General features: G+C 37.3%; 1 protein-coding gene across 5 annotated transcripts in view; it reads right to left on the bottom strand.

The window, feature by feature from the left end:
* The window catches only part of LOC128878236 (zwei Ig domain protein zig-8-like), a 296557-nt gene that overhangs the window by 41463 nt on the left and 232961 nt on the right, over positions 1-22133 (bottom strand). For all 5 annotated transcript variants that reach the window (XR_008457383.1, XM_054126519.1, XM_054126314.1 and 2 more), the window contains one exon: positions 13468-13629. Coding sequence is in view for 4 of the 5 variants with exons in the window: in XM_054126519.1 (XP_053982494.1) it covers positions 13468-13546 (79 nt within the window). In the remaining variant the exon portion in view is untranslated. The remainder of the gene's footprint in view (positions 1-13467; positions 13630-22133) is intronic.

Here is a 22133-nt window from a genome sequence, read left to right on the forward strand (position 1 = left end):
CTTTACTGGTCTCAATTGTCGAAAATGCTATGCATATACGTTATAATACTGCGTTACCTATCAGGTGTACGAACAATGTAATCGTATTCAATTTAGGAAGCTATTCAAGTAATTTAATTAATTAGCAAAGTCTAATAAAACATTCTAGTAAAGTATCAAGAATTTTACAAGAAGCTTTAAGCAAGTTAAAACTTTAAATAATTATGAATAAATAATACAAAATCATTTTTCATTGTTACAGAAGTACGGTTTGAGAAGATACAGTTACCACACTGAAAAGTACAAATTCATTTTCTTTTAAATATTATCAAACGAATCTTCTTTTATACCTACAAAAGTGCCTTTATACACCCAGAAAGCATATTTTAAAAAGCACACTGATCTCATCCCCCCAAAACCTTCATTCAACGCCACCAAAAAGTGTTTTCGTCTCATAGACGAACTACCCTACTTGCGCGAAATTTTTTTCAAAATTTCCTGAATCTCCCCTGAGTCCCCTAACTTCCCTTGTTAGCAGAAATTGTCCACTTTCAGAACATTTCGCATTTAAAATTATCGCTTTTATAACGGTAGCACGCTACGGGCTAATAACTTGAATCTCTTTTTACCCGATACAAATAATGATCCTTTTTAACAACCTTTCTTGTTTCTCAGGGCACGTTATTCTAGCAAAAACTAACCGCACAGTGTAGTCCGAGAGATTAAACCACGTCGCTAATACAGCCGTATTTCATTTTCTTTTCTGTTTTTTCTTTGAAAGATTCTTTTCCCCATTCCTAATTTCTCCTCTCTGTTGGAAAATTCTTGTACGCCGGCGGCACAAAAGCTTAATTGTATTTCGCGCCTCTTCCTTGAGATCATAATTGTAGTACCTCTCATTGTCCTCAGTGTCGCCACAAATTTTAAAGCTTAGGGAAAAATTGTTTCCCTATACTCCGCAGTCTCGTACGCCGTTCGCGCGTCCGCGACCAACTTCATTCTTGAAAGCCTTGCCGTAACCATTATTACGGGTATCTCCCTCGAGATGCATGGGAGCGAGGGACTGATCTCTTCGGAAGAGGCGCATCATGCAATCATGATTGAACTTCACTTGGTAAGTTCGTTTAATCATTAATTTTATACCCGTTAACAGACTCAAGTTTTCGTATCCTACGTGTGCAACATGTTTTCGAGAAGAGAGTACAAATTAGGTACGAGAAAAAAAGAGATTTCTTCTTGAAGATGAAATACGGCTTCGCTACCAACGAGATTTAATATTTCTTTTTTCTCGAAGTGCGCTACCACGAGTAAGTTTCCACGTCTGTTATTCTTTCTCCCTTTCAAATTATCCTCATTTTTCACGCATTAAATTTCTTTCATGACGTAGACTACTCTCGCTAATAATGTCTGTTATGTGTGTTTTACATTTGGCGCCCTTGTGTTTCCATCACAATTTATACTTTGTTGAGACATCCGTTAGCGTGGTTTAAAAAATAAAAAGCTACATAGCAAACACGAAATATACAAATGGAGGTAAAAATATAAAAGAATATTCAATAAAATATATGAGACACGTATGAATGTTAGGTAATCAAAAATGAAACAGTATTGTCCAGTGTGTATTAAAACATTAATAAAATATAAATAGTGTATAGTTTCTATAAATGAACCTTTATAAATAAAAAATATTAAAAATACAGTCGTTTGATTTAAAATAATGTCAACACTAGAAGGAATTAAGAACACAAGAAGAGATGAAGCAGTTTCAAAGAAGATAGTATAAAATAAAGGGATCCAAAAGCAATCGATCTTGGTCATAAAAATTCAGCCGTGAATCGTTACTCTCGATCGCACAATGCGAAATGTCTTCAGGCATAAAATTATCCACGTCGTATTTGGAAATTGCCATTTCGGGCCAGTGTTTCCTACACGCGAACTCCGTCAAAATCTGTCCACCGTATATCGCGCCGTTGGGATATCGGAGATATCGATTCCGTCTAATTACGGACCGTAGCGTGTTTCCAAAAATAAGTCGACCGTAAAATAACCGTACTCACGCGTTCAGATTTAATAGTCTATTCTGCGCTCCCTGTTAAAAATCACCAATCAATACATCCTCGAAATATCCCTGACAATTCGGGCTAATTGCGACTACCTAGAGCGTACAATTCCGGACGAAATTCGTCTCAGGTTTGTTTTAATCCTACGCTGCAGTGATTCTGAACCTATAAGGAAATTGAATTACTTTTTAAGTTTATTTGGGAACGGTTGATTAAAGAATGCATTTTATAATTGCGTTTATGCAATCTCTCAAGTATAAATATAATTTATCAATGTGAAATGTTTCTTATTTGCATATATTTTCTTAACAATGTTTTTACGTTTTAAAAAGTCCAAGTCAATTTAAATGTAGCCATACTTTCTAATTTGAACTTTTTATGTGATTCACCAAAGATGAATAAGTGTGAGACGGACTGACAGTTTTTTGAGTTTATTTATGACTGTATAACGGTAATTTTTGTTTAACGAATAGTATTAAATTCTTATTACGTGGCTTCCAGACTACAATCAAGAAACCCAGTGCTATTTAGGATTAATGGATTATCATCCATTATTTTTCTTTAGCCCTCATCTCACATTGTTTCCATTTTTCATTTCCCATATATTAAAAAAAAAACCAAATATCTCTCACTGCAAATTAAAAAGAAGATTACAATGCGTCATTGGATAACCCTCATCCCACCATTTTTACTTCCCTCCCCTTTTGTCTTAAAGTTTAATACCTCCTCACGCAAGACATCCTAATCAAGTTCCAGCACGAGAATTGTTCTCTCGGCAATAATGGCTCCACTACCGCCATAACGTCGCAGGTTGTTTGGGAAAATGATCCCATTTGAAAATCCTCCCGGGTCCCTTTTATTTACATACCGTTGATTTTTCAATACCCGCCGTCCCAGCGGTCGTATAATAACTTGTCGCCGTTGAATGAACTTGAAAAATTACGCGTCCTCGCGGAAGCACGCCAATGGATTTCACCGCGGTCCTCCTCTTCGTATATAACTTCAACTTTTCAGTATTCTTTCGCGAGCCTCCGCGGGCCGCGCTCGCTTGCTCGTAATAATTTCTCGTTTGCTAACTTCCATTTGCATTATTTTTTTGCCCCCCGCCCGCGGTCCGGTTATGTTTGCGTACAACCGGCCGTCGAAAGAAACGAGAATTTAAAGTTGAACAGATTGCACTTTCCGCGAGGGGTAAGTGCTCGGTTTATAATGTTTCGTGAATAGTCAAGGTGGTAGCCGTGTCGTGAAATTTTAAGTATCGATTTTTCTAAAGCTGCGTGCTCAGCGAACGGTTCGCTGCTATTGGTCGAAATTTAGGAAGTTTGTTGTTCATTGTTCGGGGGATGCATTGTTAAAATTTCATGAAAATAATAAATGGTGGACATTGTTTGAATGGGTTACATCATCGTTTACATCAAATGTTATTAAGTATTAGGTTGTCCCAAAAGTTTCTTTCGTTTTATTAATAATTAATATATACACAATATTGTATGTTTTATGTTACATTATTGAATTGCGTACGATTCATTTCGCTTCATTTCTGTTACAGCATCAATGTCTAAGAAATTAGATTGTATATTTATATAAACACTCCCACAGAAAATAATTGAATGCAACTCACGAAAGAAACTTTTCGGACAATCTAATATAATGAATGTCGTATAACTATAAACTTGATTCTCAATCATTTAAATATCCAAAAATTCTCCCTCATTTTCACAAAATGAATCGAACAGCAGTTGAATTTCCTGCCTTCAAGCTGCGAGTCTGGAGAATTTTCCAGAAGGTCTCGCATTCGCGTGCCAAGAAGGTGTGAAAATTTTTGCTTTCGGAGGTAGTCGCCAATTCTGACACGGTTCAATTGCCTCGAAAGGAATTACTTTCCTACGACGTACGAAATATTACAAGTCCCAGAAAATTCCGCGTTTCGAAGGAAATCCGCGATTTGCACGACGAAAAGCTTCGAATTTTGGAAATTCCGTTTCGTTGTTGCCCGCGAGGCTGAAATACGCGGCTCAGGGAACTTGTACAACCGCATTGCGGATATGGCCAGAGAAGTCTCGTTTGAGTTTTCAAAACGCTTATCCGTTATTGTAGCCTTTTCTCGTGTTAATATAATAACGAATAAACGAAAAATTTGGTCCATAGAGGGTTAATTCGCAGACATATCGATAATCCATAAATAATTTTCAACAAAAGGTTGAATAAAATTCCGCCTCGAAGGTTAAACATTAGTATTCATTTAAAACGAATTATTTACGATTCTCATTCCACGAAATAACGCGCAGAAATTGCTTTTTAAAAACCACCACATACCCTTTCACGGACCGTGAATATCGCCGTACACGAATACCCAGAGAGACTTCGTGTCGTTAAAATAAATCAAACGCTTGCCACGTAGCGATCCAAATAGGCTACAATTGTTTGAAAAATATCCCGTCAGGCATGAAGACGGGTTGCCTGCCTTTTGTCGACTCATCGAATTCAGATCGCGTTTCCGCTCCGGACGACGTGAAATCAGGTAAACGGAGAGGGGGTACTTGCCAGCCTTAACAGAGCCGGAAACGTGACTGTCAGAACGCGTTAGGATCCTTTCTATCTACCTGACGGCGGGAAACGCCGGCGCCGCGACGAAAAGAAGACACGGTGTGTAGTCTCTCCGCCCCCTTTTCCTCCGCAACGTGAACGTTTCGTTGGATAGCGACAGAGGGGAAAGAGCGAACAGGGAAGATCCACTTTCCACTGCGAATTCGGAATGCGTTTCCGATTCGCCGACGTGAAATCGGCTGAGGGAAATAAGCTCGCCTTTTGGAGCCAGAAACGTGACCTCCTTGCCGTGTCAAGGGCCATGTGCATTTGACGAGCCGGCCGTCGCATTTTTCCCGCGAGTATTTTCCCGCTGGTTGCGCACCTGCGATTTCGTAATGACTCGCTTTATAATTAACCCGGCATCAATCACACTTTTTGGCTCTTTTTAGAAGAGAGAAAAATTTTCTGCTACCGGTGGGACCTGTACTGGGTACTTAGCTGGGTGGTGTTTAATCAGGTGGTCGATAAATATGTATTAAAATTCAAACGTGCTCTTGAATTTTTCTTAAAAATATGGTACGATCTTTCTAGACTACGTTGGGATTTTATGTAGCATATCTTAAATTGACATTCTACAAGTTCGTAAACAATACATAGAAGGCATTGAAAAGAAGTTCAATTGAAAATATTGTGGTTTTCGATATTCTACATGGTGAAATATGTCAAATATGAAAAATGAAGTGTGACAGAAAGTTGGAAAACGTGAATTACATTACGAAGTTATATAGAATACTTCTGGAATCTGGAATGAGCTGTTCTGTCGTAACGGAATGATAAAATTCGAAGTAAAATGTTAAATTTTTCACTGGGGAATATTTTTTCATGCGACGATCTTTTTCTGCTTTTAATTTAATAAATAAAAAATCGAACTGACATTACAACAGCGTTGCCTTGTAACGTTCAGAATATTTACGTGTAAACAATGAAGTATCAAACAGTGAAATCTACCATTTAAAAGTTGTGTCTATTTTACTTGAACCTCTTCAGGGGAGATCAAGACGATATCAACTTCTTGTTATTTTTATTATTTATTGTAATTATAATCATAAAAATGTAAACGTGCGCATATGCGGCCAAGGGCGTGAAGATGTTAAATACACGATCGTGATTGGTCAATATTTGTTAACTGACCACTCTATGACTCCAGCCAACTCCACAATTTCAACGAATACTTGGTTAAATAGACAATCGCGATACACCAGAGCATAACACATCTTTTGCCAATAATTCCACTCGCTTTTAACAGTGTACATATAGTATAGAACATATAGCAATAACGTAACGTTTTATTAGCGAATCTACCTTATATCGATATTGTCAAGCTTGCTATGAAACTATAATAAAAAAAAGGGGGAAACAAGCAACGCATCGAGTAGACGGACATCAAGAGCGATAGGTACGCGGGAGCTCGTTCGCCATCAATTCGTTTTAATGATCTCGCGAATATAGGATCGTGGGCGTATACCTGGATCCACTACGATGAATCCATAAACATCGATTTTAACAAAAATTGGTTCGTTGAACTGTGTAGTTTGCATAGCGCGGACCGGCCAGTATAACACACTATGAATTTTCTTCGTTGCTTTCAGCTTTCAAAATTTTCGGGAAACTATCCATTTTGTTAGAGACGATTTTCTCTGCACGATAAATATTGTGTACAAGGTAACAAATTCAGAATGACGTTTAAATAACAATCGAATACAATGTCGTATTATTTTGTACGCTTGAATTCGTTTCCATAACGTGTGCAATCTTTGGTAAATAAGAAATGCAACCTCCATTAAAGGGAGCAGAAAGTGACCTTGTTCTTCCAAAAAGTAATAAAGTGTACCTGAGTGCTGCATCATATGGCTCCTTTGAATTATGCATTATTCGCCTAAGCCAATTTCTGTTCGAGTCAATATTTATTGAATAACTGAATATCCTATATAAATAGCATTACGTCCCAAAAGGAATACGATTGACGTAGGTGGAAGACGTTTTAAGTATTAAAATACGAGGAAATACTATCATGAAAACGAAACCTACTTGTGATGTACCGGAAAAATACCAGTTTAAACAAAATTTAGAGAGACCGGTGTAGGACTATAATTGTTTAGATTTGTATATGCAAAATTTCTTTTCATACGGAATGAGTATATACGGTCAGTTGTATTAATATTTCTACCCTATGTTGTCCAAATTAAATGTTTCATTATGATTACCTACCAAAATTTATACATAAATATATGTATTTGTAATAAAACATTTATTTGAAAATATCAAACATGAATTTATTTATGTATATTTTTATAACGAAACATTCACGTTTGGAAACATGACATGTAAGAAAGCAAACACACATTTATTTAATACAGTAATATAAAATAATTTCACTCAAATCCATGACGCTACATTAATCATCCCTTAATTTTTTAACATTCAGATTCCCTGTGTAACGTTACGAATGAGATCCAACACTATTCACAGTGATACAAGAAGAGGAATAACGGTGATTTCGTTCTTATTGTTCCGGTGACACCTGACCATATAGATGGCTCGCATTATCACGACTCAGGCGTCTGTATGATGCGGTTTATTCGAGTAATTAATTTCAATCGCGTAGCGATACATTACCGCTAAGCAGCGCAGCGCCGGATGGAACTTCTGCTGGAGGATTTCCACTTGTAGATTATCTGGGTGTCGTAAATCATCTCTCTGGATCCATCCATCTTCGGAGCCGTGTCTTCCTCCGTGTACGCGTCTATCCCCTCCTATTTTTCACAATGCATATTCCTCGCATTTGTTTGCCGCGTATTTTGCCCCTAAGTGGCTCGTGGGAGAAACCGCGCGCGCGTTCGTCCATACCAGTTCACCTGAACGCTCGTGAGCTGGTGCCCGATCATTCGCAAAAAGGCGCTTGAAACTTCGCGTGATAGTTTGATCTTATCGCAAGGGGAATATAACAGCACCACTTTTTTCCTGTTTTTAAGATTGGTGAATTGATTCATGGAATAATGTACCTGTCGCATATTCATCGCAAAAATATGAAACAAGTGTAATGTTAATCAAGTAATATATTTAATTATTACTTCATCTATCGGGAGCCGATTTATAGGCTTTTAATTTCCACTGTTTGCCTCGTGGAATTTATTAACTGTGTTGTTGGTTGTTCATTTACCTGACAATAGTATGCAGAAATTAATGTTAGTCCAGATTAATATATTAGGTTGTCCCAAAAGTTTCTTTCGTTTTATTAATAAGTAATACATGCACAATATTTTATGTTTTATGTTACATTACTGAATTGTGCACGATTCATTTTGCTCCATTACTGTTACAACATGAATATCTATGAAATTAGATTGTCTATTTATATAAACACTGTCACACAAAATAATTGAGTGTAAATTCCGAAAGAAACTTTTCGGACAACCTAATATATCATTATAGAAAATAATAAAAATTTATTTGAAATTTTAATTGTTCCACGAATTGCCACATAATTATTGAATCAAGAGAGGAACAGTCGTCATCGATTGCTTCACGAAATTTACATATCGCAATATTCCAGTTCTGTGACCATTTCAACTAATTCTATGATTAATGGGGCGCCTTTACACGAAGCCTGGTGGAATGAGTTATCAACAAAGTTTCCCGGTGGACCACGAAGGCATAAATTTAACTAGAATAATCATGGGAGATCAATATTTTTGATACTTATATCGAAGGATGTAAATATACGAACAGGATTCCAATTTAATCCGCGCGTTATGGAATCTGCTCCAAATCTGGTTGTAAATCGTGAGCTCAGTTTTGCACAGAAGTTCTTAGAGGGGTTATAGGTTATACAAGCATTATGTATTCAGATTGTTTCCAATGTTATTGTACCTTTCTTTCATTTATTCGTGGGTGTCTTTCTCTCGTAAATTTTATTTACGATCTTTCTTTTACTGGTGCAAAGAATACATAGGTATTATATGCTGATTATAGATATTAAGTATAGAAGCTAATTAACTTCCACTATTTTTTTTAATACATTATATTATTATACGTATTTTAGAAAGCCACACGATTAGTTTTTACACCTAATAAAGTTAATTACTCAAAAGAAACAGTGTCGATCGAAAATTGATTTACTACTACATCTTGCTCAACCTTTACGTTGCAAATTCATGAACATCCCTCCAAATTTAAAAAAAATTTTATTTATTATCCCACAACATAGTAAAAAATTTGTTGAAACATGTGAATAAACAGGAAACATACAATATAATCAACCTAATAATTCATTATCTCAAATGTGACATTTCGCAAAGCAGGATTCCCTAAAATATTTGCTCGCTTAACAAACTTCATATGCAGAGGGAGGAAATGATAGCAACGGTGAACCAACTCGAGAAGTTACGAGTAGACCGACCACGATCGTTGAAGTAGCCTAAGAACGTTCTTAATCAAACATTAAAAGTCGCTCGGTCGGGAGGAACGCTCGCAGGCAGAAACGCTAAATTTTAGATTACCGAGTGTAAATCAGTTTCAAGCGGGACGTCGGCATCCTAATTACACAGGTAATAAGGAAAACGGTCACATTTACCGTATACGTCGACGAATTTACATACCTCGATGTTCTGGATGTATAACTCTCTCCCACTCTCTGGCAATCTGAATTTCATGGAAACTAATTCTGCGGTTTATTTAATGGAGTCTTCCTCGCGCGGCGTTGCGCTCCGGTTGTAGATCACCCGAGCCGATTGGAGCCGCTCCAATCTCGCGTTTTACACACGCCTGTGTCGTTTTCACGCAATTCATTAGTTAATAGAAGCCGGCATGAAACCGGGAATAGGGGAAATGCGTTTCAGAAATTATTCGAATGACTGTCTTTTTTTTTTTTCAGTTTCTTGCTTCATTTTTAATTCATTTTTTTTTTATACTTTACTTAAAGGCTGAGAAAGAAGATATTTTAATTTGTTTAAATTGAAAATTTAAAACCTGAATACAGGAGCAAGCAAAGCGATATTTAATGTATAATTGTACGTTGTGATAATATTCTATTCAAAAATTTCAAAATTAGGAGCAAGAAAGTTTTAAACAATTATATTATAAGACACAAGGTGTAAATGTTAATGTGGCATATACTTTTCGAGGTCTGTAACTTAGAAAAGAATTATTTAGAAAACTGTATTTATATTTATTAGGGCGTATTCTTCAAGTACATATAATCACTTATTAGATAGACACCCTGTGTTCATATACTTTCACATCGCTTTCTCTTAAAATTCTTCTTCTTCTACTTCGACCACACCGTAGTTTTATTCCTACATTATGAACTGAATAACAAAAGGATTTAATGATTGAAAGGATTAACGTGGTGTTCCAGAAATAAGTGGTAAAACTTTGGAAGTTTGTTTTACTCGCCCTGGGAACGAAAAAGAAAACCATCCTGTTTCTAAATGTTCTCACTTAATCTTCCTGCAACTTTGCTTTGAAACTTAAATGAGGAATAATGAACTTCACATTTGCTCGATATTAACCTATATTAAAGTTTCCAAATTTTAATGATAATAAAATACATAATCAATGTAGGTCTATATAACAAACAAAATTCTTTTAGCTATATTCTAATTAAAATGTTCATATTATTATAAATAAGAAAGAAAACCGAGTTTTAAAGCGTTACTTCTTACAATAAATAAATACGGTGACTCCCAGAAATATTCGGACACCAGTGTATGGTTAGCTTTATGGCTTAATATCGTAGTTATTAAAAAAGCAATCGTCTTCGTTACTTTCTCCAATAATAAATCATTTATTAACATTATTAAAGATATATACATTAATCCAAAAATTTACATAAATTACATAATAACAATAAACAAACGAAGGAATACCGCATTTTCGGGTCAGAAAAATATTCGGACACTATGAGGAATAACATTTATTAATTAAAATTAAACATTATATGTTCCACATTAATATTTTGTCGCAAATCTCTTTTGTTTTATAATGTCTCAATCGATTCGGCATATTAGAAATTATTTTTTTTAAATATTCTGTCGAAATGGATGCCCATTCTTCTTGAAGCCTAATTTTAAGTTCTTCTTTGGAACGAATGGGTATCTTGCGAATCCGTTGGTTCAACTTATCCCATAAGTTTTCTATAGGGTTAAGGTCTGGTGATTGTAGAGGTGGATGAAGGACTTTGGGCCAATTATACAATAAAAATTCTTAGACAATGCGCGACTTATATTTAGAATCATTATCCTGGTAAAATTTAAAATCTTCAGCAATCCCCATTTTTTCTGCACTTTGTTTTAAATTGCTTTTTAAAAGATTCAAATAAGCATTCTTAACCATAATGCCATCGATAAAAACTAAATTGCCAACGCCGGAAGTCGAAATGCATCTCCACACCATTACAATGCCTCCTCCGTGTTTTATCGCACCCGAAAATGTGATATTCTTTCGTTTGTTTATTGCTATTATGTAATTTATGTAAATTTTTGGATTAATGTCTACATCTTTAATAACATTAATAAATGCCTTATTATTGGAAAAAGTAACGAAGACAATTGCTTTTTTAATAACTACGATATTAAATCATAAAGCTAACTATACACTAGTGTCCGAATATTTCTGGGAGTCACTGTAAGAACAAAGTACCTAGTTCTACAGCTAGCAGATTCGCGAGTGGTCGGCCTCATTTTGCCTCGCAGAATGGCTACGTGAGAACCATGGATTATTCATCAAGATGCAGGCCCTAGTTGACGTCATTATGGGTGAGATCCTACGGTATCTGCGCTTCTAGGCACTTGAACAGCTCTCGTCGCGACTGTTCGAGCGATTTGATACTCTCGATACGATCCTCTATGGTCGTTCACGTCGTTCAGCCTTGATTAATGAGAGAATAAGCGCGTTTGCGCGTTGGTCGAATGTCAACCGGAATGCAAGCCAACGCAGAACGCTTGATCTTCTCAATTGTGTTGATTACGCTTATTGGGGGCTTCCTGTCACCCATTTATCCGTTTTTGAGTAATGGCCTTCGAGGCAGAGCTATTGATATAACAACGACTTCGTCAATAGTTTCGCCTTTCCCAAGGGCTGTAGCTCGAAATCATTGGCGAGGTAACCATGATGAATGGCTGATGAGAAATCGATGGGAAACAATATTTAACCTTAACAATCAAGTTTCAGGACTGTAATAATATCATAATATTATTCTACTTATTATTAGTATTATTAATAGTGTTATTAATTACTAATAATAGTATTTTATATTATATACCGCAATATAAAATATGAACTATATTAAAGTATTTTTATTTCTGTATTATGTAACGTGTTGAAACTTGGTTAATATAGTATATCATATTCGTTTATATTTGCAACATTTAATTCTCATACTGGTTCCCTCATGGCTCCTTTGTCTCGATCTTCCACCAAGTGATTTCTTTACATTTTCTTTGGGACAATAATAGTGACAATTTCGTGTAGAACAATTGAAAGAAATCACAGCGTAGTACAGCGCACTGTTTGCTAGAGTAACTAAAGCACACGTGTCCACGTAAAAGAAGTATAGAATAATTGGGATCTACATCCACGGGTTTCGTTATCGCTGTATACGCACGCCTGGAACGTTCCAAACGAAACACTATGGCTAGGAGATGGGACAAATTCTCATCTAGATAAAGTACTCCGATAACGAACGAAAGATAAACAATTTTCGATTCGTTGTTTGTCTAATAAAAATTGAAGTTCGAAATATAAAAATCAAAGTCTGTTTTATAGTGGAGGAATAAAGACTCGCGCGAATAGCTATTCGATCGAATGAATGTTTCTAATAAATTGCTATACCAGGTTTCTATACATCATCTACCAAAATAAAATTCTACTCCATCTCTGCAGTGGGATGCTTCCAATTTTCAGTAATTATATCGCATTTGTATTTTTATTTTATATCCTTCTAAAACCATTCGTGAGAATTTCTACAATATTTACATGACAATGCAGCAATATTAATAGAATTTATTGTCTTGCTACACGAGTTTGTAATTTAATAACTGTTAAACCAATTTTATTTCAATTTTTTACCATTGCAGCGTTGATTAATATTCATGGCACATACAATGTACAACAAAATTGCAAACATAAATATAAAATAAAAATCTTGTCTAAGAAGTTTCGTTTTCGAGAAAAGTGCCGGCGAATATGCGAAGAACTCTACTTCGCTACTGTGTCTGACCATTACTTGCTACTTCTACTTGTGTTAGTGTTCTTAAAGATTGATGATGGTATCGCATGCCTCGAACAGTTTTAATTAGCAAGATGATAGCAAGATCGATGGAAACATGTAATACCATATCACGGTCAACGTTCAAAACACTGACGTAAGTAGAAGCAGCGAGTAATGGTCGGACATATTAACCAAGGCGTAACTATTAAATCGTACACCTACCCAAGAATTTTCAAAATCGATTCTTTAAAAAACGCGACCTTTTAAGTTACTTTGAACTAAGGTAATTGTTTCAATTTGATCCAATGGTTTAAATAATATAGGTGTAAGTAGAAACAGTGAGTAATGGTCAGACATATTAACCAAGGTGTAGATACTAAATCCTACATCTATCCAAAAATGTTCAAAATCGATATTCTTAAAGATGAGATCTTTTAAAGTATTTTTACTCTTGTGATCAACAAGAACCAGGTATCTGCTCAAATTTGATCCAGAGGTTTAGGTAATTCAGGTGCCACTAGAGTAATTAAGTGGCTCAAACTGAAATACAACACTGTATCCCCTTCGAATAATTAAAATGATAGTATCGCGGCTGAAAGCGTTATCTCGTAAGATGTAGATTGCACGTACCTGTGTGGGAGTCGGACGCCGATAGATAAACGAGGCAGCAAATCGTTAGGAGCCGAAGGAGCCACATGACACTACACATGATTGCCCGACGCGTGGCTCCTCCCTTCCTTATCTGTTCCCGCTGGTGCGGTTCGCGTACCGCTGCCTCGACATTGCTGTCATCTGAAACACAATGTATCCAGAAAATCACGAAACGATTCAATATGATTCTGAAATTTATCTTTAAGTCAGCGCGTCCACCATTTTTTAAATAACACACCAACTTAACGTCTAACCAAATTTAAATATCCAAGGAGCTCGAAATTCCCAATGGTGTAGTGTACGTAATGTAGGATACACTTAACCGTAACCCTACCGTAGCGTGACTTCGTGCCACACACCGAGTTCGAGTAATTATAGAGCCCGTATTGTATAACTTAATAATACACCAAACGTCATTAGTCCATAAATTTACTTACTGAAACTCAAATTATAGTTGCTCAAACTTGGTGTGCAACGCAGACTATCGTCCCACTAGGATTAGAGATAATATGCCGCGGAAGTTAACAAAAATACAGGGTGTTCCTAAAGTCTGAACACGTAGGAAATGTCAAGATTACAGACAAGCTAAGCCTAATACAGGAGAGGACACGCTAATCAGGATCAATTAGGACCGTGCAAGATCTGTGAAACTGGAAACAGATGGCCACGAGCCTACGGGATAGAAAACTGCTGACACAGGATTTATCGGACCTAATATCTGGTGATCCTATAATACCTAATACGTGTCATAACGCGTCCCGTTGAACCTGGTATCGACGTCGACAAACACTTGCCACGCGTTATAGGCGTCACGAGACACGTTAATGCCGATACGGATCACACTGGTCACGAACTTTGAGCTACAAACCACAAAACAGATGCACTTTGATCCGTGACGCTACACAGATCATGCGTGAATCAATGTGTTCGAGGAAGAGAATGAAAATGACTCTGGGACTCGAGGAATTCGAGAAGGATATTCTGGATCCTGAAACAGCGAGTAATGGTCACACATATTAACGAAGGCGATTCTTTAAAAATTGCGACCTTTTAACGTACTTTGAACTAAGGAAATTGCTTTAATTTGATCCAAGGGTTTACATAATACAGGGGTAAGTAGAAACAGCGAGTCATGATCAGACACACTATCCAAAGCGTAGATACTAAATCGCACACCTATCCAAGAATGTTCAAAACCGATTCTTTAAAAAACGCTACCTTTTAATTTACTCTGAACTAAGGTAACTCCTTTAATTTGATCCAATGGTTTAAATAATACAACTGTACAAACACTGACGTAAGTAGAAACATCGAGTAATGGTCAGACATAATATCCAAAGCGTAGATACTAAATCGCACGCCTATCCAAGAATGTTCAAAACCGATTCTTTAAAAAACGCGACCTTTTAATTTACTCTGAACTAAGGTAACTCCTTTAATTTGATCCAATGGTTTAAATAATACAACTGTACAAACACTGACGTAAGTAGAAACATCGAGTAATGGTCAGACATATTATCCAACATCTGTCAAACTGGCAATGTCGAAAAATTGCACTCGTTCGGAATTCACAGGTTCGATCGGTGATTTTTCGAACGATTAAGGTACCGTTGGAAACACTTGGACGTTCCGTGTCATAAAATCGCAAATGCGCGCTGGTATTCGGTTGGTTAAACCGTGGTGGCGTCGTAGCGCGGCACGTCGGTGCCATAATGTAATTAACTCGTTTTATTTTAGCGGTCCGCAGAACGGCCGGGTGCCTCGCTAATATGAAAGTATCGTCGACTCTGCCGGGGATTAACTTCTGAAACTTTCCCACGGGCGGCGTGCACGGATTTTAATTAAACTATAATTAAGCACCGTAAGACGGCAAATACATGGAACGAAACAAAGAATCGGCGCTGTGGTCGCCTCCCATCCTTTATCCGATGTCCCCCTTTCTTCGAAGCTGACGAAACTTTTCGAGGAAGTTTCCGAACTCTCCGCGAACGGTTTTCGGGCACAAAAAAATAAAAAAAGAAAATGGGTGGAAGACTTAACGCCCCAAATTTCACGAAAGCTGATCACGATTAGCGTATATGTTCGTCGAAAGTGCGGTAGACGCCATCCTGTCTTGGCATCGGCACCGTTCCAATAAGAACAGGAGTACTTGTAATGAAAAGGAGCCATGACTGGAGGAGTATGGGATCGTCCGTGCGTGATACGTTTCATGATTAATGGGAAGCATCCGCGAGCCAATATAGACAAGAGTAGTTTCATGCTAGGGAACATCGAGAGCATCTCTTAGAATCTTTACTCTTTGACTGGCATGTCTTAATTTGAAGGTTCTTGGCAAGCGTCATGTGGTTTCTCATAGTATTTTTACCAGAAAATATCCCCCTGTCTTTAAGGGTAGAAATTAATTTTGCAACTTTACATTCACATATTTATAATTCCGAGTAGAAATATTTACTCATCATTTTGTTACGTTGGAGTACCAACTGATTGGTTTCCACACTTTGTTTTTACAAGTAATATATCGTCAGTTCGTGTGTAAACATTAAATCTATCATTTAATTTAGACAAATTTCTTCAATAGACATATAGTGTACGAGTACCTTAAGTCTGACTGTATGTGCACTCTTAAAAGTATAATTCTCCTTTATAAATAAATGGTAAGTTCACTTCAGATACACACTGAAGTTTTGCATCATCTATTTATGTTTCTTCGTGAAAAAAGTGTAACAAACACTGAAGCAAATGCTTATCAGCAAACTTCGACGGAGCTTAAAAAATTTTACCTCACGATTTCATTCGAACGTAGAGTTCCTATCTAACGATCATTCCTCGAACATCAGATGTCACCGTCTATGTAAAACGCAGGAAGCAATTTCGCCAATTAACCGACAAAAGAAACGTATACTCCAGAAATGAAAGAGCATGATTGAAAGGAGCCTAACGTGCACGATCGAAACCAGTGGAGCAAATACGTGTTAAGCGAACCGCGACTTTTATTTAAATAGGCCCGCGGCGTTGCAACGTAAGAAACCTGTTCGTGATTCGAGTAACCGATTCCGAACAGGTACCTCCGGTAACCTCGCCGGTTGAAAGGTTTCCAGGGGTAAATGTGTAACATGAAAGACGAAAGAACACGTAGTTGGCTTCCAGACGCGAGCTACGTGACGCCCCGTTGCATTCTCGATTTAGACGGGCATTGATTCCTCGTCGTTGCTAAAAACCGGAACGGATAATAGCTGCTACGCGACAGCCGGCGAATTTTTTGTCCGTTTTCAGCGGACTTGGACGAGTTAGTGTCTATTGATGGCGAGAGAATGGAAAGGATGTCACACGTTCGATTTCTTGTGACACGTAACTCGTTGATACCTAGTAATTCTATCGGGCCGAATAAAAGATTCGATGATTTTTCTTCCTTCTTTCTGTGTCCTTTTTCAACGTACATTCTGTTTAAATTTAATAAAATTATTCATCGTCAAAAAGGGATGTATCATCTAATGAATTTTATGGAGTCATATAATAAATATACAAACTAGTATAATAAATATATGCTAAACATAATCAGAAGGTACATGCAATTACGCAAAATGAAATAAAAATATTATTGCATTAATTTTAGAATATATTCAAGATTATGTATATTTTATGTATATTATTGCAAGTCATAAATGCATAAAAAGTGTCACATTTAAAATTCCATCGCGAAACCAATGAACCAACCAATTCAGCAGTAGTTTAATCCGACGCATTTAAAGCTATTGGATTAAATGTTGATTTATAATCAACCAGGCCTGTGTCACGTTCGAATATTATTAAATTTCTGGCACCGCTGGATTATTCGATGGATTGAAGCATATATTAGCGATACTTTAAATTACTAGGGAATGAATAACACTGAATATTGATGCTGCAAAATTAAATTTTCTTTTATTCGAGGGATGCATCCTATGGATTGGTCATAATTCGGTGAGAGTTCATTTGCATATTAACCAATGCTTTTCGAATCGGCTACTGTATGCGAATGCGCCATTTAAATTATAAAATCAGGTTATTCGTGTTAATACGTTCGCATTAAATTGTCTAAATGATTGTCTTTAAACGTTCGTGTTCAAAATGCACGATGTCCCATTTTGCCTAGTGTAATCTGGCGTTCATTGGCGATAAGGAAACTCAGTTATCATAATCCTATAGCTAGAGTAATATAGCTTTAATCGCGCAAGACTCCACCCTTATCGGGGTGAAAGGGGAACATACGCGAATGGCTGTTTGCATTCTGCGCTATGACTTGGCACTTTCGTGTGTAATGTAACATTTTAGCGACCTAATGCACGAAATGTCGACTCGCACGGCGGTATAATCGCGTAAGCGCTCTTGTTCGGTGACAGAACACGAAATTAACACGCTTCCTAAATCTTGATGGATATTAAAGTACAAATTATTTTGTTTTCAGCTCGTCGATAAAACGGAACCATATTTATTTTTAAGAAATCACATAAGTTATTGACTATAGAAATTATTGTGTTCTCAGCTCGTTGATAAACGAAAGTATATTTATTTTTAAGAAATCATGAATATTACCTTTTCAACTCGCGTGGATCGAATACCTTCTTATTTAATCGTTTCTTAATTGTAGATTTTCACATTCATGGTCCCGGCATAAAGATATATTAATATTTATATATCTTTATAAAATATCTATTATATTTATTATTCTGCCGTTTAAAAAGGAATTAATAATGTAAATTTCAAAAAACCAAATATTGTCACTCCATCTTTTCTAAATAAAACAAAATATTGCTCAACGATGTTACCAATCTCGACGTAATTAAACATGCGCCCCAAACACGAATTATCGAAGCACTCGCCCTCGAAACTAAGAAGAATTTCTATATTGCGTGGGATCCCGAGTTAGCTCGAGTGTCTCTTAAAATGGAACGTTCCATGAATCCTCGCAAGCCAGGGCCGCGAGATATTGTTCGACTTAAAATGGCTCCGCGGCGATGCAGCGTCACGACGCCCTATTAATTCCTGGGAGAAAGATATTTCTGTTACACGCGGAAAGGATGTGAACGCGGAAGCAAAGTCGACGTACCGTCCAAATTTATTTGAGCCGTGCTGTTCTTTTCGCCCCCCTCCGCCTTCGACCGTTTCACTTAATCCCCCGATATCTGCTCGAGAATATACACAGGGTCGCTGAAACTCGTGCCAAGTTGGTGCCATCTACGCCTGGAGCCCTCGAAGGATGGTCAATGCTTGCAATTTTCATTGGGAACGTGGTGCGAGGCCATTTTGCAGTAACAAATGCATGAGTTGTAGGGATATCTATTTTTTATTACCAAAGTGGTACAAGACCATTTTGTTCGAAAGTTAAGTTTGTAAAAAATACTTACACTATGATGTATTCACGCTACTTACGGAAGTATTAAAACATGAACTGTGCAGAGATGAGAAATTGGTCAGTAGGTTTGATTGAGACTGTAGAATTCACTAGAAAACTTCTCGTCTCCGCATAGTACATTCTACTACTTCATATTATTGTGAAGAGGAGCTGATATTTGATGACGAGAAACTAAGATCGTGCCATGAAATTCAACAGTATAGTAGAGTTCATAAAAGAGAATTCCATAGTGTAATATAATCAAGGAGATTACCAATCAGACTTACTATCCAACATCTCGTCTCCGCATAGTACATACTACTGCTTCGATTAATGTACTATTCCTTTCCATTCTTAAAAAAGTGACCGTGCAGATGCTTTCCTGACCCTCCGTAGTTATTTAACATAAACTCACCCGCGAACGTGTTCGCACGTACATCGTTAATTTCACCCCACTGCCGCTTGTCGAGCCTCGGGTCCTATCAAATTCCGCCGTTTTTCACGGTTTCGAAAGACTTTCCTCGGGGGAGCGAAGCACACGTTCGGAATTCTAATTCGGAATTTCTAACAGCAGCTCGAAGCCAACTCGAAGATGAATGGGGGGCTGCACAGGGTCGCGTATCAGCCTTTGATAAATTAAGGTCGAGACCTTGCACGCCGAGCCGCGGGAAACATGCCACTCAAATAGGGAGATGATAGAGGTGTTGCCGACGGCAAGAATCGCAGATATTTAGGGGGATAAAGCTTGCAGAAGTCCTCGTTTAAGGCTGGGTAATGGGCGACTGTACGTACGTCCATACAGGAAACAAAATAGACGGCGTTACGCCAGACGGAAACGTTCAAAGACACGTTGAGTGTTTCTACACGTAGATGAGCGTTTCTACGGACGGTAATCTTAACAGCTTTGGCCGCGGTGAGGAATAATTCAAATGCGGAGAGAGGTTCTTTGAGCGCGATGCGTGCGTACCTTAAGCCGTGTACACAACCGCAACGGAACCTCGACTCCGGCTCTTCAATACTTGAACACATGTACGGAACGCTCAGATGTTTGCGATGCGATCAGCCTCGAATTGAAACGAAACTTTACAGGTTCTTACGTGTCTCGTCGTCTTGGCTCTGAAGACGTTTAAATTGGGTCGCGAGACGTTGTTGGGACCACATGAGTTTGAAAGCAATTTTAAAGGGGGCTTGGAAGGCTCGAGAAGAGTTTGACTATAGTTTATTTTTATTTAAATAATGAGATATGCAAAGCTATTTATTTTAAGTAAAATATGAGATATCTCCCAATGAATACCTTAAGACAAAAGAGAATCAATTTTAAGAGATTCTCTGGTAATTAAATTATTAACAAGAAATTGTTCGACAGGTTTCGAGGAATTTAAAATTCGTAATTATTTATCCTCAACGTTATAGAAAAGTTACACAGAAACAATTGTACATGTTAAATGGAATCCATGGAGATTTTAAAATTGTTCAATTTCTAGTCGATTCGAAACACAATGGAAAACTTTAATCTATCATTCGTTCACATTCTATTCGGATGAATTCGTTATCAATTAATTCGGATAATCGACATTCTCCTCGCACCGGTTGATATCAGCGAAAGAATGGATTTCTTATTACAGGGGCTAACAATAATCACAACTGTCAACAAGAATCTTTTCAATTCCTTCCGTTCCGTACAATACGGTATTCCAAGAATAGAAAATAATAACGAGAATTTGTGCAGGCCAGAGTGGAGGCAACGATTAAGTCGTGAACGTATTGTCGCGATGTTCGCGTCAGATTTAGAAGTAAAACGAGTAAGCTGAAAATACATTGTACAATTTTAATGCGTTCATTGAAGTCTGGCTAAGGAAGTGGAACGGACGTGGAACAAAGGTGCGCGATATTAAAAGCGAAGAAAAGGTTGGAAAACGTGAATGAATCATAATTTGATAGTGAAAATAGTCGAGAGGAGGGGGCAGGAGCAATTGCAAATGGCTAGGGGAAATACTGACTGACATACAGAAAGATTCACACTTTGTAGATGCAAGGACTTTGACAATGAAAGATAAACAGATGGTTAGTAACGACGTGACAGTCCATTTGAATGAATAAAATGGATTGAAGTTATAAATCAAATAATAAATAGATGATATATGAAAAATATTTACAGTTGAACATATATTTTAATTAAATACAATAAATAAAATGAAAAATGTTATTGTACGATAAATATCTCATTTTGTACAAACGTAGCACGTATCCTAATACTTATGACCATAAATGCATCATTCTGGGTCCAGATTGCATAGCACTTTCATGTGCTATGTCTGCCCTTATTGAACGACCTTTGTACGAGGTTCCATAAAAAGATACTAAGAATTTTACTCCCCTTTTGAAACTAGATAGCCCCCAGATTGCTTAGAATGGCTGGTAACGATCTGCAGTTTCAAACTCGACAATGAATCCAGCGAAGGAACAAGGAATATCAAGCTTTGGTTTAAAAACAGAAAATAAGTAAGGAACAAAACTTCACCCCTAGAAATACATAATTGTTAAGCGTGACGCGTATTCAACAGCGAAACGCAGCGAAATAAGCGTCGACGCGTGTGTATACAAAAATTAAACGACGTTAGAGTGGGCAAATTGGATCGGAGATTGCCAGTCTAAACGCGAAAGCGTTTCGCGTGGAAATCGTCTCTGAACGCTGGAATACACCCAGCGAGGAAAAACTGAACGCGCCACCGTTCACGATATCCGTCGTTTCGAAATATCATTTCCAGATACGACCGGCAGCTTCCCGTGCATTTCAAGCCGGCACGAAAGCACGAAAATTTACAATATCGATACCGTCCTCGTTAGCTCGCCAGTCCCTTGTTTAAGCAATCCGGCTCACGGTACCGTTTAAACGAATTTCGGTGCACTTTCAACGCCTACCTCGGCACGGAAGAATATTTTCGCTCGCAGGACAATGATCTTCCTACTTCTGGGCGTTAAAGTGTGCAGGAAGAACTATTTTGCGACCAGGCAGAGCGGTGGAGTTAAAATGATGCGGGAAAATATATTCCTGCAATATGAAAGCTTCAAATGGGTAGACTAAACGATAATTGACATTTTGAGAGAAGATTGTACTAGAAAATTGCATGTAAAGTTTATTTTCTTTTTTTGAATTGTATCTGTACAATATTTCACTTATGAATACATTTTGTAAATGTATTTCATTAAATATATTCCTGCAATATGAAAGCTTCAAATGGGTAGACTAAACGATAATTGACATTTTGAGAGA

Source organism: Hylaeus volcanicus, chromosome 1, assembly GCF_026283585.1.
Source record: "Hylaeus volcanicus isolate JK05 chromosome 1, UHH_iyHylVolc1.0_haploid, whole genome shotgun sequence".
Classification (NCBI taxonomy): Eukaryota; Metazoa; Arthropoda; class Insecta; order Hymenoptera; family Colletidae; genus Hylaeus; species Hylaeus volcanicus.